Source organism: Lagopus leucura, unplaced genomic scaffold (assembly GCF_019238085.1).
Source record: "Lagopus leucura isolate 7727_CA_CO unplaced genomic scaffold, USGS_WTPT01 Super-Scaffold_73, whole genome shotgun sequence".
Lineage (NCBI taxonomy): Eukaryota > Metazoa > Chordata > Aves > Galliformes > Phasianidae > Lagopus > Lagopus leucura.
This window is the reverse complement of record NW_024962252.1, coordinates 48,940,758-48,956,120: the sequence shown is the minus strand read 5'-3', so window position 1 is coordinate 48,956,120 and position 15,363 is coordinate 48,940,758. Positions and strand designations below refer to the sequence as shown.

Genomic DNA, 15,363 nt, shown 5'->3' with positions numbered 1-15,363 from the left:
AAAAAAAAAAAAAAAAAAAAAAAAAAAAAAAAGCAGAAAAAAAAAAACATAATAGGTGCCTTATTCAGCATCTGTTAAGTTTTTACAGCTATGTTGTGTAGCCTAAGGCCCCAATGTACCTTTACAGATGAGGTCCATGCAAGAACCTAGGTAATGTGACTGTGGCTGACTGTGGCCTTGTCCTGACAGCGATGTCTTAAAGTTCCTTTCTTGAGAGGTCTTTAGGAAGAGGGGGAGGGAAAAAAAAGTCTGCTACAACCTAGGGCGTATGGAAGTCATTTAACATTAACTGGTAAGTATAATTTTCATCTTATTTCATTGAAATGGAAAGGATAAAGTAACTTAAGCAATGAATAGATTTCAAAGCAGGGAAATAATGTATTTTAAAATGACATAGATATGTTCCTGTGACCTATTATTCTTTCTACTACAGGGGTAAAGATCAGCAGCCTGCTTGGTAAAAAGGGGAGCTTGGAGAAGCTGCAGAGCTATTGGGAAGTGGGATCTTTCTTGGCAGCCAGTATGTTGGCTAATGACCACATAAGAGTGATCCAGGCTTCAGAAAAGCTATTTAAGCTAAAGGCACCAGCATGGTAAGGTGATAAGAAAGATGGTGTATGGTAATGTCTTTTAAAACACTGTATCTTGCTAACAGATTTTGCTAGTCTGTGTATTGCTTCATGGTACTTCTACCTTGATGGAGGTATCTTCCCCTTCTGCCTTTATTCATGGATATATATATTATGACTTTTTTGCTGGACTGAGAAGAGCAGATTTACCATTGACCCTCTTCTGAGGGTAAGGGGGGAGGAGAAGTTGCTTATAGGCACTGTGCTTCTTCAGTTATTTGAAGTGGTAGGAGCATGTGGGTTTAGTCATAACTGCCCAAGTGTTCCTAGGAGTGCAATCAGCTTGGCTGGAGGAGCACAGATACACCTTGGAATACTGTGATAGTTATTGCGTGTGCCAACTATTTTATGAACTTGAATATAAATGAGCAATCTGTACAAGTTTCATCTGGTTGTGATTGAGAAGAATGCAGATTAAAGTCCATTTAATGGAAAGGTTGTAAGTCTAGAGTTAGATTCAACATGTTCTTCTTCACATGCAGACAGGAGGTAGGGACCAGTTGTCCACTCATCAAGGTCTAGGTCCTTTTGGCAAAGGAGATCCGAGACTCCTTTCTGACCTAAGTTGTCACTCTGCCAGTCAAGGCTGCCTGTTCTTTGGGTTTGTTTTTTTTTTTTTTGTTTGTTTGTTTTGTCTTTTTTATGAAGAAACTGAAGTCTGTCTCCAAAAGCTGGTCAGAAGTGAATGTAGGTGTGCTAAAATATGGAAATGCTGAACTTACATATTGAGATGGCATATGAAACTGTTGAAATGGACGTTGTTTTTTCTTACCAATTTTCTTATAAAAGCTGTTTACAATGTATTTATATGCAATGCTTTTTTTTTTAAAACTGTGTACATGAGGAGCTGGATAGCATTCTGTGGGAGTCTCCTGGTAGTTTCTTGAGTTTATGAATGCCTGATTGTTGGGATTTTATGTACCCAGTGCTTTGGGGTTTAAGTCTGCAGATTAAACTCTGAAAATACAGCATGCTTGTTTGTGCTTCAGGAATGATTTCTCCTGTGAGCAATTCTTCTCAGCCTGCTATTCAACAGCAGAGCCTTCTGGTACAAGGTAGATACAGTATTTCGTGCAGAATATCTATTCAATCAAAGAAGGAGAGTTGGGCAATCTATAGCTATACAACTACTCTCAAAATGCCCTCTGAGTTAGCATTATTTCTTTTTGCATATAGCTAGACTATAAACAAAGATATTTCAGGAAACTTTCATAGTTTAGAATAGCAGGCAGCATATGTGATCAGGCATATATGCAGGAAGGATTGTCCCAGATCTCAGACTGATAACATAGCTGCAACATTTCCAGCAAAAAATGAGGAATTGCTGTTGTTGAAAGCAAGCTGGAGAACCAGAATCTTACTGACTGCCTTAGCATTGCAGTGGTGGGTGCTTCAGTTGGAATAAAAGATGCAGACATTATTATTTACTTATTGTATTATTGATCACAGGTACCTGAAGTCTATTGTAGAGACTATTTTGATATATCAGCATTTTAAAAAACTGAATCCTGAACAACATACAGCCAAACAGGAACTCGTGGACTTCTGGATGGACTTCCTTGTTGAAGCCACAAAGACAGATGTGTCTGTAGTTAGATTTCCAGTAAGTGTTTTCTTGTTGGTTTGTTTTTAATTGTGACATGTAGGAAATGAAGACAAAACACTGCTTGTTTGTAGGTTCCCAGACAAAAAAAACTGCTTGTCCAGAAGAAATGCATTTGGCCTGCATACTAAACTAGTTTTAATTGATTTCACATGGCTACAATGGAATTGCACAATCTGTTCCAATAAAATACTGTTAAAAAGTCAGAATATTATTTTATTATTTAGTGCTTGCTACCAATGAATATAGTTCTAAAGCAGAATTTTGCAGTGTATTCCATGTAATACTATATTATGTTATGTTCTGAACAAAAGACATTTAATTTCAGTCTCTCTGACTCAACAGACTTTTTACATAGCCTGCTGCCTATTAAGTATGTGTTCTGTTAGAGCTTAGAAATCAGACCAAACAGCAATAAATCTTTTTTTTTTATTATTCAGCTGTTAATATATTTCAACAACAGTGCACTATAACTTATGTATACTTTTATGGTTTCTTTCATGAATACTTTGCTGAAAGATTTTTATGACATATCCTGGTGTACACAAATGTGCTGTTCTTTGTCGCCTCTGTATATTAGTGATACATATTAGTGATATATGTAGGAGAAATAATGTCTTGGGTATTCCTTTTAGCTAACCATTGGCAAATACATCTTTTTGTTTTAGGTCTAGTCACTATCAACCCCCCAGTACTTCAAGGGTATACTTGTTTTGTGCAGTTCTTCTGACATCAGATTGTAAATGGGATAATAAACAATAAAGGAGATGGTAGTGTTGAACAGCAACAGGCTGAGGCAGGAAATTGTAGTGGTGTTGCAGACAGACATATGTGATTCTCCTAATAAAAAGATTTTGTTTGTGCCTATTTGAAAGCAAAATCACATGGTGCAACAAGTCAACAAAATGAAGCATAGTTACATCTTTACACTTACAAATAACATCTATAACAAGCTTTTTGTAGAAATTCAGAGCTTGAACTTAAGGACTTCTCTAGTAATTGGTAGTTGCTGAACTATCACTTGGTCTCCTAGCTGCTGGCCTCAGAGTCGTGATCCTCTTTGCAGCAATTAGAGGAAGAAATGATGCAGCTTATGGGTAACTTTGGGATAACTGAGGATAAGACACCAGTTCATGAAATGGTCTAAACCAGATTTTAACAACTGTAAGTGACTGAAGATGCAGGGCGACGCATTTGGTCACCCAGTTAACTGCCATGATACTTTTCAGACTACAGCCTTGCACTTCTGTCATGTGTCTATGTGCTCACTGACTGAAGAAGTTGCTGTGACTAAGATTTGACTGATTAATCTTTCCTAGACTTTCTGCTCTAGCTGTTTGATTTTTCCGGGCTTTCTTTTTAAAACATAGATGTAGACCAGGCTTTGCTTTCTAAAGCAATTCTTTAAACTCCAAAAAGTAGTTTGGTGAAAGGTAGGTTTTTTTCTTGAATTAATAGCAATGTTTCCCATTCTTCAGAATGAGAAGATCTTCTATGGAGGCACTAAAGATTGGACATTTTAGACATCAGATTTTTTTAACCACTGAAAATCCAAAATAAAGACATAAGAAGCTTTAATGAGAAATCATACTTCTTCAAATAGCCGAGCTTTGTTGGCTTTTAAATGGTGTAGACCTGGAAGTAGTTCTGGCAGAACGTTATTGAAGTAGCAAGTTGGCTTCATCTACTCAGTAGCTATATTCAGTCCAAATCTTACTGCGTTGCATCCCATCACTTTTACATGAAGATTCTAGGTTTTTCTTTGCTTGTATTTGTACCAGGAAACTTTCTATAAACTTTAACTGTCTGCTTTTTGTAGCAGTGCATGTTGCTTTTGAGAAAAAATCATTTAATCTGGCTGCTGTGGTTCACGGTGTTCTAAATCAAAAGCAGGTCATTCTAATTCTAGGTTGATCTGTTTTTCTGTTTTAGCCAAATGCACTTTTGTAAAAAATAATTAAGTTACACCCTGAATCCTGTCTATGTTGGATATGGACATTCTCAAACGGCATTGTAAAAGGAAGACTTGTGATAGAAGGATTTCAAATGTGATAGGTGTCAGAGAAATCATTTGGAATTTAAGATATATACAATCGAGTGACATGTAACTCAAAAAAAGAAAATTGATGTTTTCTTTATCTTAAGTTACTGTGAGCCACAGTAAACTAGCTTAGTACCTAAAACTTTCATTGTTCATCCTGTTTACTTTTTTTTTTTTTTCCTGCTATGATATGGCTACAGATAAAGTTTTAACAGATTTTAGTACAGATTTCCTATGTTTTACTTATTGGGTAATTATTTACTTATTTACTTATTTTTTATTTATATTATATTTATTACTTTATTTTTACTAACTCTTGAGATTTTTTTTTTCTACAAGGTTTTAATATTGGAGCCAACCAAAATCTATCAGCCCTCATATCTCTCCATCAACAGCGAAGCTGAGGAGAAGACTGTATCTATCTGGCATGTGCTGCCAGATGACAAGGTACTATGATGTTTCTGTAGTTGTAACTTCTTTCCCAATTTAAAAGTGCATGGCTTGTAAGTCATGTAACATGCAAGCAGTTGTATCTAATGTCAAATTCTGTGAAAGAGAGGGTATGTTTCTAGCATATGTGAAGATGCTTTGCCTACACATTGTCATGTGTTTTTTGTTTCAAACAGATCGTTCTTAATTTTTTCTTTAGAATTTGTCCTGTTCCTTAATGGACCTTCTGCATTCACCATGTTTAAAAACAACGTGCAGCTTCTTCCAGGTTGTTTTTAATATGAGCAAGTCTGTTGCTTGAGACTTTGTAAATAACGTGCATAGTACAAATGATGTCACGTAATGTGTATGTACACAAAGCTTTCTTCTTCCCATACTCACAGCATTGCTTGTCTGCTGTGGTAAATACTCTTCTAATATGAAAGCATTGGAGACTGGTGTGCCCTTAAATGGCAGTGAAATAAATGAAGAGGCAAATAATCTTTTTGGCATAGGGACAGATAGATGCTCAGGAGGTACTGCAAATGGAAAAGCTGAGAAGTACTTAAGTTGAGGTGTGGGAAAGCCTTACATATTTGGAAAGAAGTTTAGAAATTCCAGAGATGCAAGAGGAGAGGAAAGCATTGAATGGTTATCACCATTCATGGGAGCTGGACACAGTGATCTCTAAAGGTTCCTTTCAACCACTACGATTTTGTGATTCTGTGATCACATTCTGGGATGCTTAGGAAGAAAAATGTTGGTAAGAGTGAAGACAGAACACATTTTTAAGGCCTTAGAGAAGGAAGGGAGCATGGAAACATGGGAGGGTTATATGAAGAATTGATAGAGGCCAAATCAGCTGGAAACAGAACACTGAAGGTAGTGTGTTTTCTAGAACTAGCAAGTGCTCGTTCTTCTGTGGCAGCATGCTTGCAAGATAGGACAGTAAAGGACCTATTTGCTAGGTGATCCATCCTTCAGCTTTTATACATGTGCTTTTAAGAGAGAAGCAATTTTTCTATGCGAGGCAGCACTAATTAGAATTTTTGTTAAAAGTTCATGAAGGAACAGAACTGAGCTGTGGCTGAAATAGTTTATTTTGGGAACAAACTGAGGTGTTTGCCTAGAATGTTCATCTGTAGCTCATTCTGGTCTACGTTTTCGCAGGTAGGTTCAGAATGTGAAAATAAAGTTAGAAGATAAATTTATGCAATTTCCAGAGAAAAACAGAATTAACCACATAATGAATAATGATTTGTATCTATGACAGAGTAAATCTTGCTATTGTAAAATGTGTGTTCTGAAAGTACTTCTGTATTTAGAATTCAGTTGGTTTAGAAACTAGTTGTACACATGAGTTCGTGTTTGTAGATACAGTGGGCTTTTTGTGTGTGTAATTCATATCCAAACGGGGCATTATATTCTGATTAGGGTCTTTTGTACAGTATGGGGGAACACAGGATTTTGTAGTCCTATGTTTGGGCTATTTAGTCATGTTCCTCTTTGAAGAATCTCTTAATATTCTGTTTTTGGATAGTATAAATCTTTGTCTGAATACTAGTGTAGGTTTCACAACTGACTCTTCACACTGGAAAGTGTTTCGAGTGTGTCATCAAAACCTCTACTAAAGCCTGGAGTGGAATAGCACTGGTGAAGCAGCAGTATGCTACTTTAGGTCGCTGAGCTTTCACTCTGAATTTATAGCCAGTTCATACTCATGTCTTCTTTTGCTAACACTGTACTTATGCTAAATGATTCTTTGCCATTTGCCTGATGTTATCTTTGATGAGAATCTCGGTATCTCTAAGTATTTTCTTTAGGCAAAACAAGTAGGATTGCTGTACTGGCTGCGTGTGGCATCTCACTACTTGTATTCCAGTTTGAGTTAAACTTACTTGATCATATGTACTCATATTCCTACAAAGATACTGGATAGCGTGTTAATGTTCCTTGCACTTACAGGGATGTTAAGCTTGATGCTTTCCGCAGTAGCTTTTCCCATAGCTTTGTCACTTGGCTGCCTAATCATCCTATGACTGGGAGAAGGATCTGGTTGTATTCAGTCTGTATCTGTTCAGCAGAAAAGTATTTTGGTTTTCTGGAGTGCAACTGGTGCTTTACAGTTTTGTTTCTGTTATTCTAAATTTATTATTCCTTTTTTTTTTTTTTTTTTTTTTTTTCTCCCTGATATTCCATTGTAGCATTTAATACTTCCCCTCCCCTGACTCCCTTCTGATTTTGGCAGCACATCTATGTATTTTCTGCACATCACTGTTTTCCTACATTTGCTGCCCTACTGATGATCAGTGACAATAGATAAGGACAGCTTTTGGTGCACTCACTGGTTCTTCTGCTCTGGCCTTACTGTAGTGAGCTTATACAGTATGTTAAGAGCTGACGGGTATGCAGTGCAGGCATCTCTGCCTTACAAGCCATAACGTCCATTAAAAGAATGCAGTGGGCAATTTGTTGGTTAGAAGTTCAGCTGTACTGTCATAATCTGTTGTTAAAATTTTGCCAAAAAGCATCAGAATCCATCAGAAACTTCAAATGGAGAAAAGGTACAAGAAAAATTTGAAGATACAATGTAACTGGTGAATATAACTAGTGTAGTATTTGTCTCTGCTGAGAGACTTCGTGAACTAAATGGATGTATTTCAGCCCACTGCAGTGAAGAAGGCTCTTTCTTTGGACCTTTCAAGGCTGATGACAGGCCTTGTAGGAGCTGATTAACAAAGGCCAGCTGTCCCAGCTACAAGGATAGAAGAGACAGCTGGATTTGGAAATGGCTTCAGCTATATGAATTTAATCTACCTAGCATAGGTCTGTTTAAGTTAGAGCAGCTTATGCTTCAGATTTCAGTTCATAAAAAAAAAAAAAAGAAATTTTCTTAATTTTCAAAATGAAACCATTGCTTTAAGAATAAGAATCGTGAGTTATCAAGCATATGAACTTCCCTTTGTGCACACAGAAGCTGAAATTCTGCTTCAAATACAAAATGTAACTTGTTTAAGCCTGCAGCTGGCAATTTGGTAATGAATAGGAGAATACCAGGATAAATAATGGGGCCTTTCTCTTTTTTGTCTTTTTTTTTTTTTTTTTTTAGCAGTTTATTTTAATATTTCTTTCTTTAATAATGCCAAGTTTTTACATAAACAAATGCATATAAAAATCAGATGGCATTATGTTTTGTGGAATACACATTACCTTTGCCCTGCAGTTCTCTAATTTTAGCAGTCCCTTCCACATAGGGTTAGAGGAATGCAGCAGTGCTGTTAGCAAGTTTGAAATAGAACAGCTTGTCTCTGTTCCGTGTTGGCTTCTGAAACCATTTTGAGTTTTGTTTTGGGTGGTTGGTGGTTTTTTTTTGCCTAACCCAAGAACAGATGCTGAATTTGGATAGCGTGCCTGATATGTTTACTCCAATGTATTCAAAACTTGGCAAGATCTTTGAGGGACATAGCTTTTATATTATTTCATTGCCTGAAAACATCATTTGGTAAATGAAAGATATATGAATCTCTGAGAAATCAGTTGCAAGTTGGTTATAGGTAAAGCCCACAAAACTTTGTTTCTTGCTGTGCTACTTGCACATTTCTGCTTGCAGGATGTTTGTTTTAGATCATTTAGATATTATGTTATTCCCAGTGCTGGGAATTAGACAAATATCAATAGCAAGAGTCTGGAAAAAGAGTTTTCAGACATGGAAAATTGAGAAGTAGCAGAGCTCGTATACAGTGTAAAGCATAAAAGAAGAACACAGATACACCCTCCTTGTTAGCAGAGGGATTTAGTAGGGGATCTTTGTTCATACAGGAGAACCAGGCAACTTGAATAGTACTTCCACAGGCACTTCACACTAGCACTGGCTCATTTAGAATTGAAAGGTTACTGTAGTTACAGCTTTGTGCTTTACAGTTAGAGCTATGTGAAGTTTGCACGTATTTATCAGTATGTTGTGTTCGGCGTTTTGCATTAGCCTTGCAACCTCTTTAATGAAATTTGAGCAGGAAGGAAAGAATTACAGAGATAAAAAGACTGATCTGGTAAGCCTTACAGAACTGCTGTAGCTGAGAGTTTGATTTCCTCTCTCATTTCATGCACATTGTACAACTATTTTGGTAGTGCATCTATTCTGTGTACTTTACCATTCCTAAAACAGGATATATAAAATACAGTATATGCAATGCTTCTTTTGGGATTAACTTGATTATGTCTGTGTTTGACACTGTGCCCTTATGCTATAAATTGCCTTTTGGCTGGAAATGTTTCCATACCTTTTTATTGCCCAGGTGACTAAAATGCTCAGTGCAGTTCAGCTCTGGAAACCAATTTCTTCAAATATGTTGCTCATGGGGTGGGTCCTAAGGTTGTCACACTTCCAGCTGATATAGTTCCCCATTTTCCTGAACGGTGAATGTTTTAATGTTTTAAAAGATATGAAGGACTTCTGATTCCTACAGTAAAACTTTATTAGAACTTAAGCACAGATCAACGTGATTGTCTGCTGAGAGAACTCAGTTCCGCCATGCATGACAGATCAACAGGTAAAAGATCTGAAAATAAATGAGGCCTGGCCCTGGGAGTTTGTGTAGGGTGTCTTCCAGTCTTGTTTACTGCTTCAACAGCTCTTAGGGATTTTAGTATGTTCTTAATTCTCTCTTCTGGATTCCTAGGGAAATGGTCTCCATTTTGTTTCTTTGGACAGCTGGCCTTTAGATTTGCCCCTTCCTTGAGCAATTGCACCTCCATTTCAAGAATTCCCCATTTTACTCTCCAGCATCAGTCAGGCTTCCTGCTTTGTAGTGCTCTCAGCCAATTATTCCTGTACACAGAGGACACTGAATGTGTAGAATGAGCTCTTGTCATTCTCAGAGGTGGATTTTTTTTCCCCCTCTCTTTCTGGAAGTTTGCACGTGAAGCTGAGTTCAGCACCCAGGACAGACTGTATGGGCACACCCTTCTGATCTGCTAGTTTACTTTATTTCTAAAATAATACATTGTGTTTGCAGAATAAACAGTGAAGGAAAAAAACAGCAAAACCTTCTTTATAGAGCTTTTCTTGCTTTTCAGGTGAAAAAAAAAAAAATGCCCTGAAGAATAACTGTTGAGAAGTAGTAGGCTGTTATAATCCAAATATTTCTCTTTTGGTCTCTTGAGTTACATGTGAGAAGATATGCCTACTGGCTCTTTGTTTTCGTAAAGGAAGAGGGTTTCATTGAACTTTGTTTTTTCTTGTGTTACAGAAAGGTATCCATGAGTGGAACTTCAGTGCTGCGTCCATCAGGGGAGTAAGGTAAGTTGTTTGCCCTTCGTGCTTGGAAATGAAAAAAGTAATTGAGTCTCATGTTGAGCTAATGCTGTGAAACTTGGTGAGTAGCAGACAAAATATTGGAGCTGAATATTGCAAGTACTTCTGGAGATGCCCTGCTTTGTGTGACACCCCAGGAGTCTTACTCTAGATTCAGAAATGACCACCTGCAAAGTTAGTTATGTAAAAAATAGAGAATATAATCCCTTAGATTTTCGAACTGATGCTTTCTCAAAGTTTGTTACCGCTTTATGCTAACTGAGGTTGAATTGCAATAACTGCTAACGTTTCATGTCATCTTGCTTGAGCTGTGTCACATCCGTGAGATGCAGTTGTGCACTGAGATTCTGATGTACTGGGAAACTGTTAACACAAGGAAGGCAGTCCTTGAAACAGGTTCTTGATAACTACAATATGTAAGCCAGGAAGTAATGCGGAAGCAAGCAGGAAGGATAGGAGGAATCAACAAAGTTTTGTGGGTGGGGGACAGGTTAGTGTGCCTTGAAGTATCCTGATCACTCATCTCTTGTTGGGTTTTGGTGTGGATGTGTGTGGTTTTCTCTTTTGTGTGTATGCTTATAGGTATGGTAGCAAAACTGTTTCAGAACATAGGAAGGGCAGACTGTCACTGCAGTGATGACAGAGTGCAGCAGAGTGGTGGATAGATCATGAAGTGAGCCCAGACTGAATGTACTATTCGCTTCTGTCTGATAGGGTCCAGCCTTCTGATTTTTATCTGCTGAGTCTAAGAAACTAGTGTTCTGCTTCTGTGATCTCTTTAGATCAGATCTTCACCTTAGTTTCATTTATTTTTTCTAGGATCTGTCTATACTTGGGCTTCCTGTGGCTTTCCATTTTGGAGTTTGCATTTAGCATAATTTTAAAAAGGCCAGAAATCTTATATTCTTCAAAATAGTCACTGCTCTGTTCTAAGAATAACTGTTTCATACACACAAAGCTGTTGCTATGTCTGCAGTACATTTTTGCACAGATGGATGATTCTTTTTCCTTCCAACAACTAACTTAAAAAAAAACAAACTATCAATAGACACAGAAATTTAATCCTGTGGGATTCAGTTTATTTTAAGCCAAAATTGCAACGATATGCATAGTTCGGTGTGGTTTGGGTTTTGGTTACAGCATGTTTTTGTGTGCTTCTAAAAAAAGAATATGTGTATTTATTGCCCAATTTTGATATATTTTTTTGGCTTTATTAAACTCTGCTGTGGCTAGTGTTGTTTTGGTGTACTCTCCCTCATTCGTTATTTAAACTGTCAATAGTCATTTAATTTGTCTGCTAAGATTCCAATCTGTTCATCTGCCCTTGGAAAACTGTAAAGTGAGTCAATTGAGCCAAGAGTGAATTCTTTGAAGACTCAGTGTCTGCCTCCATGAGGGCCTGAAGGGGGAAATCTTTCATCTTAAGCAGTTGTAAAACCAAGTAAATCTATTTTTCAAGCATGCAGTTATCTGATTGTCATCTTTTTTCAGTATTTTTGTATGATTTTCTTCCTGACTTTATCAAGGTGGATATTTTTGTGGGTGGAACTTCCTTCAGAACCAGACCTGCTTCTAATTTATTTTTGTATCCAGAATATTTTTTACTCCTTTGAAGCCCTAGATGTAAAGTTGTCTAGGAAGGGAAATTCCCTGCCCCATGAGGATTTTTTTTTTCCCTTCTAGACTAAGAACCAGCTTTAGAAGCACAGTGTTAATGTAAGAGAGAGTCTTTGTACATGCTCCTGAAAGCTTTCTCAACAAAGACCCTTCTAAATATTTACCGTCTCTTCAGCCCTGCTGCCAAGAGATATCTGGCAGTGAAATGACTAATTTTTTAGGTAAATACTTTAAGTAAATAATTGAGAGGTCACTTATTCTGTGTGCTCTTTATCAACCAGTGCAATCAGCATCTCATTTCATGAGTAATGGAGTTTAGCGCTCAGGAGTTTCAAAGGAACTTGAACATAGTTCTGAATTGCACTCTAACTGCAGGAAGCCATTGTTACTGGGTTTATCTTAAAAAATAATGATAATAATAAAAATTTCAACTGTAACTGATTAGAATTTGTGTTCTAATATAAATAACTCTGCTTTCATTTTTTGCCTTCTTGGCCTCAAATGCAAATGTTTGTTATTGAACTGGGCCAAGAAGCACTGTTAATCCTTAAAGGCTTCGTCAGAGCTTTTGGACCTCAGCTGCTTCCCAAAGGTGCTTTGCATCACTTTCTCAAGTTATCAAGGAAGCTCCCTAGTATTTGTCACATAAGCAAGAAGATGCCATCTATTTTTCATGTTTAAAAATGAAAACTTAAGTTGCAGGATGAAGCTGGTAGATGGATTACAAGTTGGAATCTCCTTGAGATTTTGAATTGTTGAGATTGAACTGTGAAATATCTGCTACTTGTGTTATTTCCACGGGGAAGTGCCTCAGGGATCATGATGATAGATGTTGCATTAGAAACACAGTGACTTTTTTTTTTTCCCCATAGTTTAAGAATTAACAAGGATGTTAATTTTCCATCCTGACTTCACTGAACTTAGAATCTTATCAGGCTACTTAGTTGTTAGAGTGGAAGTTGTCTCCATCCTCATTTCTGAAAAACAGAAATCTGCAAAGCTGCATTTCTGTGGTTTCTGCCAATGCTTGTTTTATCTGTTACTTTATCTAGAATTGTCAGGAAGCAGTAGTTACAGGATTTGCAGTATTTGTCATCAGCTAATGGGAGTTCTGTATGCATGTGATTTGGGCACAAGGCCATGTTGCATTGTGTTTCCCTGCTTGTCTTCTGAAACTTGCAATTTCAGCTCCAATTCTGCTGTCATAGAAGTTGGTGAGTGTTAGACATGCTCAATAACTCTGAAAATGAGATGTTTCCTGAGAAAGTTTATCCAATTTGTTTTTATAGCTTGATATTTTTTGTCTTCCTTTCTTCATGTTAATGACTTTTTTTTTTTTTCAGGGAGGAAAAGAATGCATATAAACATTTATAAATATTCAATATTAAAAGCCTTATACCTGTATGAATTACCTTAGTGTACATGCTGCGTTCTTACCCATTTATTCAGTACTGTCTTAAGTGGCTTTTGTATATGTTGGGTTAGTAAAATATTTCCATTCTCCTGGAACTTTTGATGAATTAGTAATATCGACATTAATAACTTCATATCTGTAGAGTTTGTGTATATTCTCAAAAAATTTGGTAAATTAAGCCAGGGACAGTGACTGTCTTCCCAGATGTATGCACCACTTAGCACATAGGAATTTTTCTTGACAAAAATAGCTGAATGACAACACCTAAAGTGACTATACTGAAGTAGTGATCAGTTTGGCTTGTCATAAGTAGCTTTATGAAATGCATGTATCCAGTTTGTCTGAAGAGCAGTTTCTTTACCAAAAGCTCTTGCAAGGGATATGAAGTAAGGGAGTCATAAAAGAGAATCAACAGTCAAGCAACCATAGATGTATTAAATCTTGAAAACTACAAATATTACCTGACATCTAAGCAAAAATTCTTTAGTGCAGTGTAGAATACCGTTCTGCTTTATTTTGCATAAATAAATAAATTAAAACCACAATAGATATCTTGATCTGACTAAAAATAGGTTGATTTAATTAGCAACATGGCTTTTGTATTGTGTCTTGAGAATGATAATATGCAATCTTAATTTGTTCCAGTTTCAAATAGTTTTTAATATTTCCTTTAAGGAGCACAATAATTACTTGTACATTTGAAAAAAACAATAATAATGTAGCAAATGGATATCTTGCAAAAGCTGCAGCCTACATTAGGTAGAAAATCGACAACTGTGCCAGAGTCACAGAGTCTGTACCTCTTTTGCTGAAGCATCTATGCATTCATAAGAAAATGGCATGCATATCTTTTCATTATATTTTTACTCCCATTTGTAACGGGTAAAAGCAAAAGTGAAGAAGGAGGTAGGCAACTGGCAAAGTTGTTTGTCTCATTTCTATTTTATTTATGATGCTGACCTAATTTAGACATGTTTTTCCATTATAATATCAATTTACCAATTCCTAATGAATCGATCAGAAATCTTCACGTTCAAGAGTGAGCTGTGGCTGATTTGTAAAGGGGAAAGAATTCATGATTTGAGTTCAAAGCTTTCTAATGTGAACCTGAAGTGATCTTTCATCCTGGCTTCGAGATCAGCATTTACCTAAATGCACTGAAAAAAAAGTCTCATGTCAATAGAAATAATCCTGTTAATTTATCATAGAAAGATAGAATGGTTTGGGTTTGAAGAGAACTTTAAGATCATCTAGTTCCAACCCCTCTGCTATAGGCAGAGACATCACTCTCTAGGCCAGGTTGCTCAAAGTCCCATCCAGCCTGGGTGGAACTTTTGTTCCTACTTTTGCGAGTGCGATGTATGAACTAGGGGACAAAATGAATGACAGCAGACAGCTGAATGTGAACTTTGAAGATTTAAGAATGTGATTTCATTGTAAGGAAAGACTGTGGTTTTTCATGTTTTATCTGGTGCTTTCTGACAATACTTGTGTTGGTCTGTACGATTTGACATAGGTGGCAGAACCCCAAAGGCACTTTTCTAATAACGTGTTCTGCTTGGCTGTTCTTTCAGCATTTCAAAGTTTGAAGAACGGTGCTGTTTTCTGTATGTGCTGCACAATTCCGATGACTTTCAAATCTATTTCTGCACGGAAGTTCATTGTAGAAGGTGTGTCACAGTTATTTCAAAAACCACTCTATGCTGAGGTATGCAGTGTCTGTATGTACAGCAGGGACTGTTTCAGAACTGTGGTTAGGGTTGGTGACAAGTGAGGATGCTCAAATCATCTTGTATGTGAAAGCATAGTACTCCCCCAGAGATGCATGAACTTTGGAGGGTCAAAACACAAATTCAGACAAATAATAGAAATGCATAATTACAAACTTTTCTTTTTTTTTTTTTTTTTTTTTTTTTCAACAACAAATCTTGGGGTATTATTTCTCTATATTTGTCATATTAGGGCTTATTACAAGTATGTGTTGTCCCCAGTTGAACAAAGCAGCCTAAACTTACAAATAGATTTTCTGCAGTGGCACTGTTTGGGGTAATAACGGTCCAGGAGAGATGGTGAAGGTTTTTGCTTTACTGTAGTTAAAATTTTATTTCTCATCACAAACAAACAACCTTGATGTCCTGTATGTTACTATCATGATTACATAAGTATGATCGTATAAATAGCCCTCCAACAAAGTTGGCAAGTGTTCGTTGCACAGAGTTTCTTACCTGCTCTATGCTGTGCTTCTGCTCTGTAAGCTTGAGGTCTAAAGTCTTGAATTAGTCCCAAAGGCATTCCTGGAGAAGATGTCTTGTATAT

At 36.8% G+C, this 15,363-nt stretch overlaps 1 protein-coding gene across 1 annotated transcript in view; it reads left to right on the top strand.

Moving 5' to 3' along the window:
- MAP3K5 (mitogen-activated protein kinase kinase kinase 5) overlaps window positions 1–15,363 on the top strand; it is a 92,326-nt gene that overhangs the window by 53,016 nt on the left and 23,947 nt on the right. Inside the window, exons 9-13 of the mRNA XM_042881071.1 lie at window positions 434–593; window positions 2,079–2,232; window positions 4,613–4,720; window positions 9,952–10,001; window positions 14,622–14,717. Of these exons, the coding sequence (XP_042737005.1) occupies window positions 434–593; window positions 2,079–2,232; window positions 4,613–4,720; window positions 9,952–10,001; window positions 14,622–14,717 (568 nt within the window). The remainder of the gene's footprint in view (window positions 1–433; window positions 594–2,078; window positions 2,233–4,612; window positions 4,721–9,951; window positions 10,002–14,621; window positions 14,718–15,363) is intronic.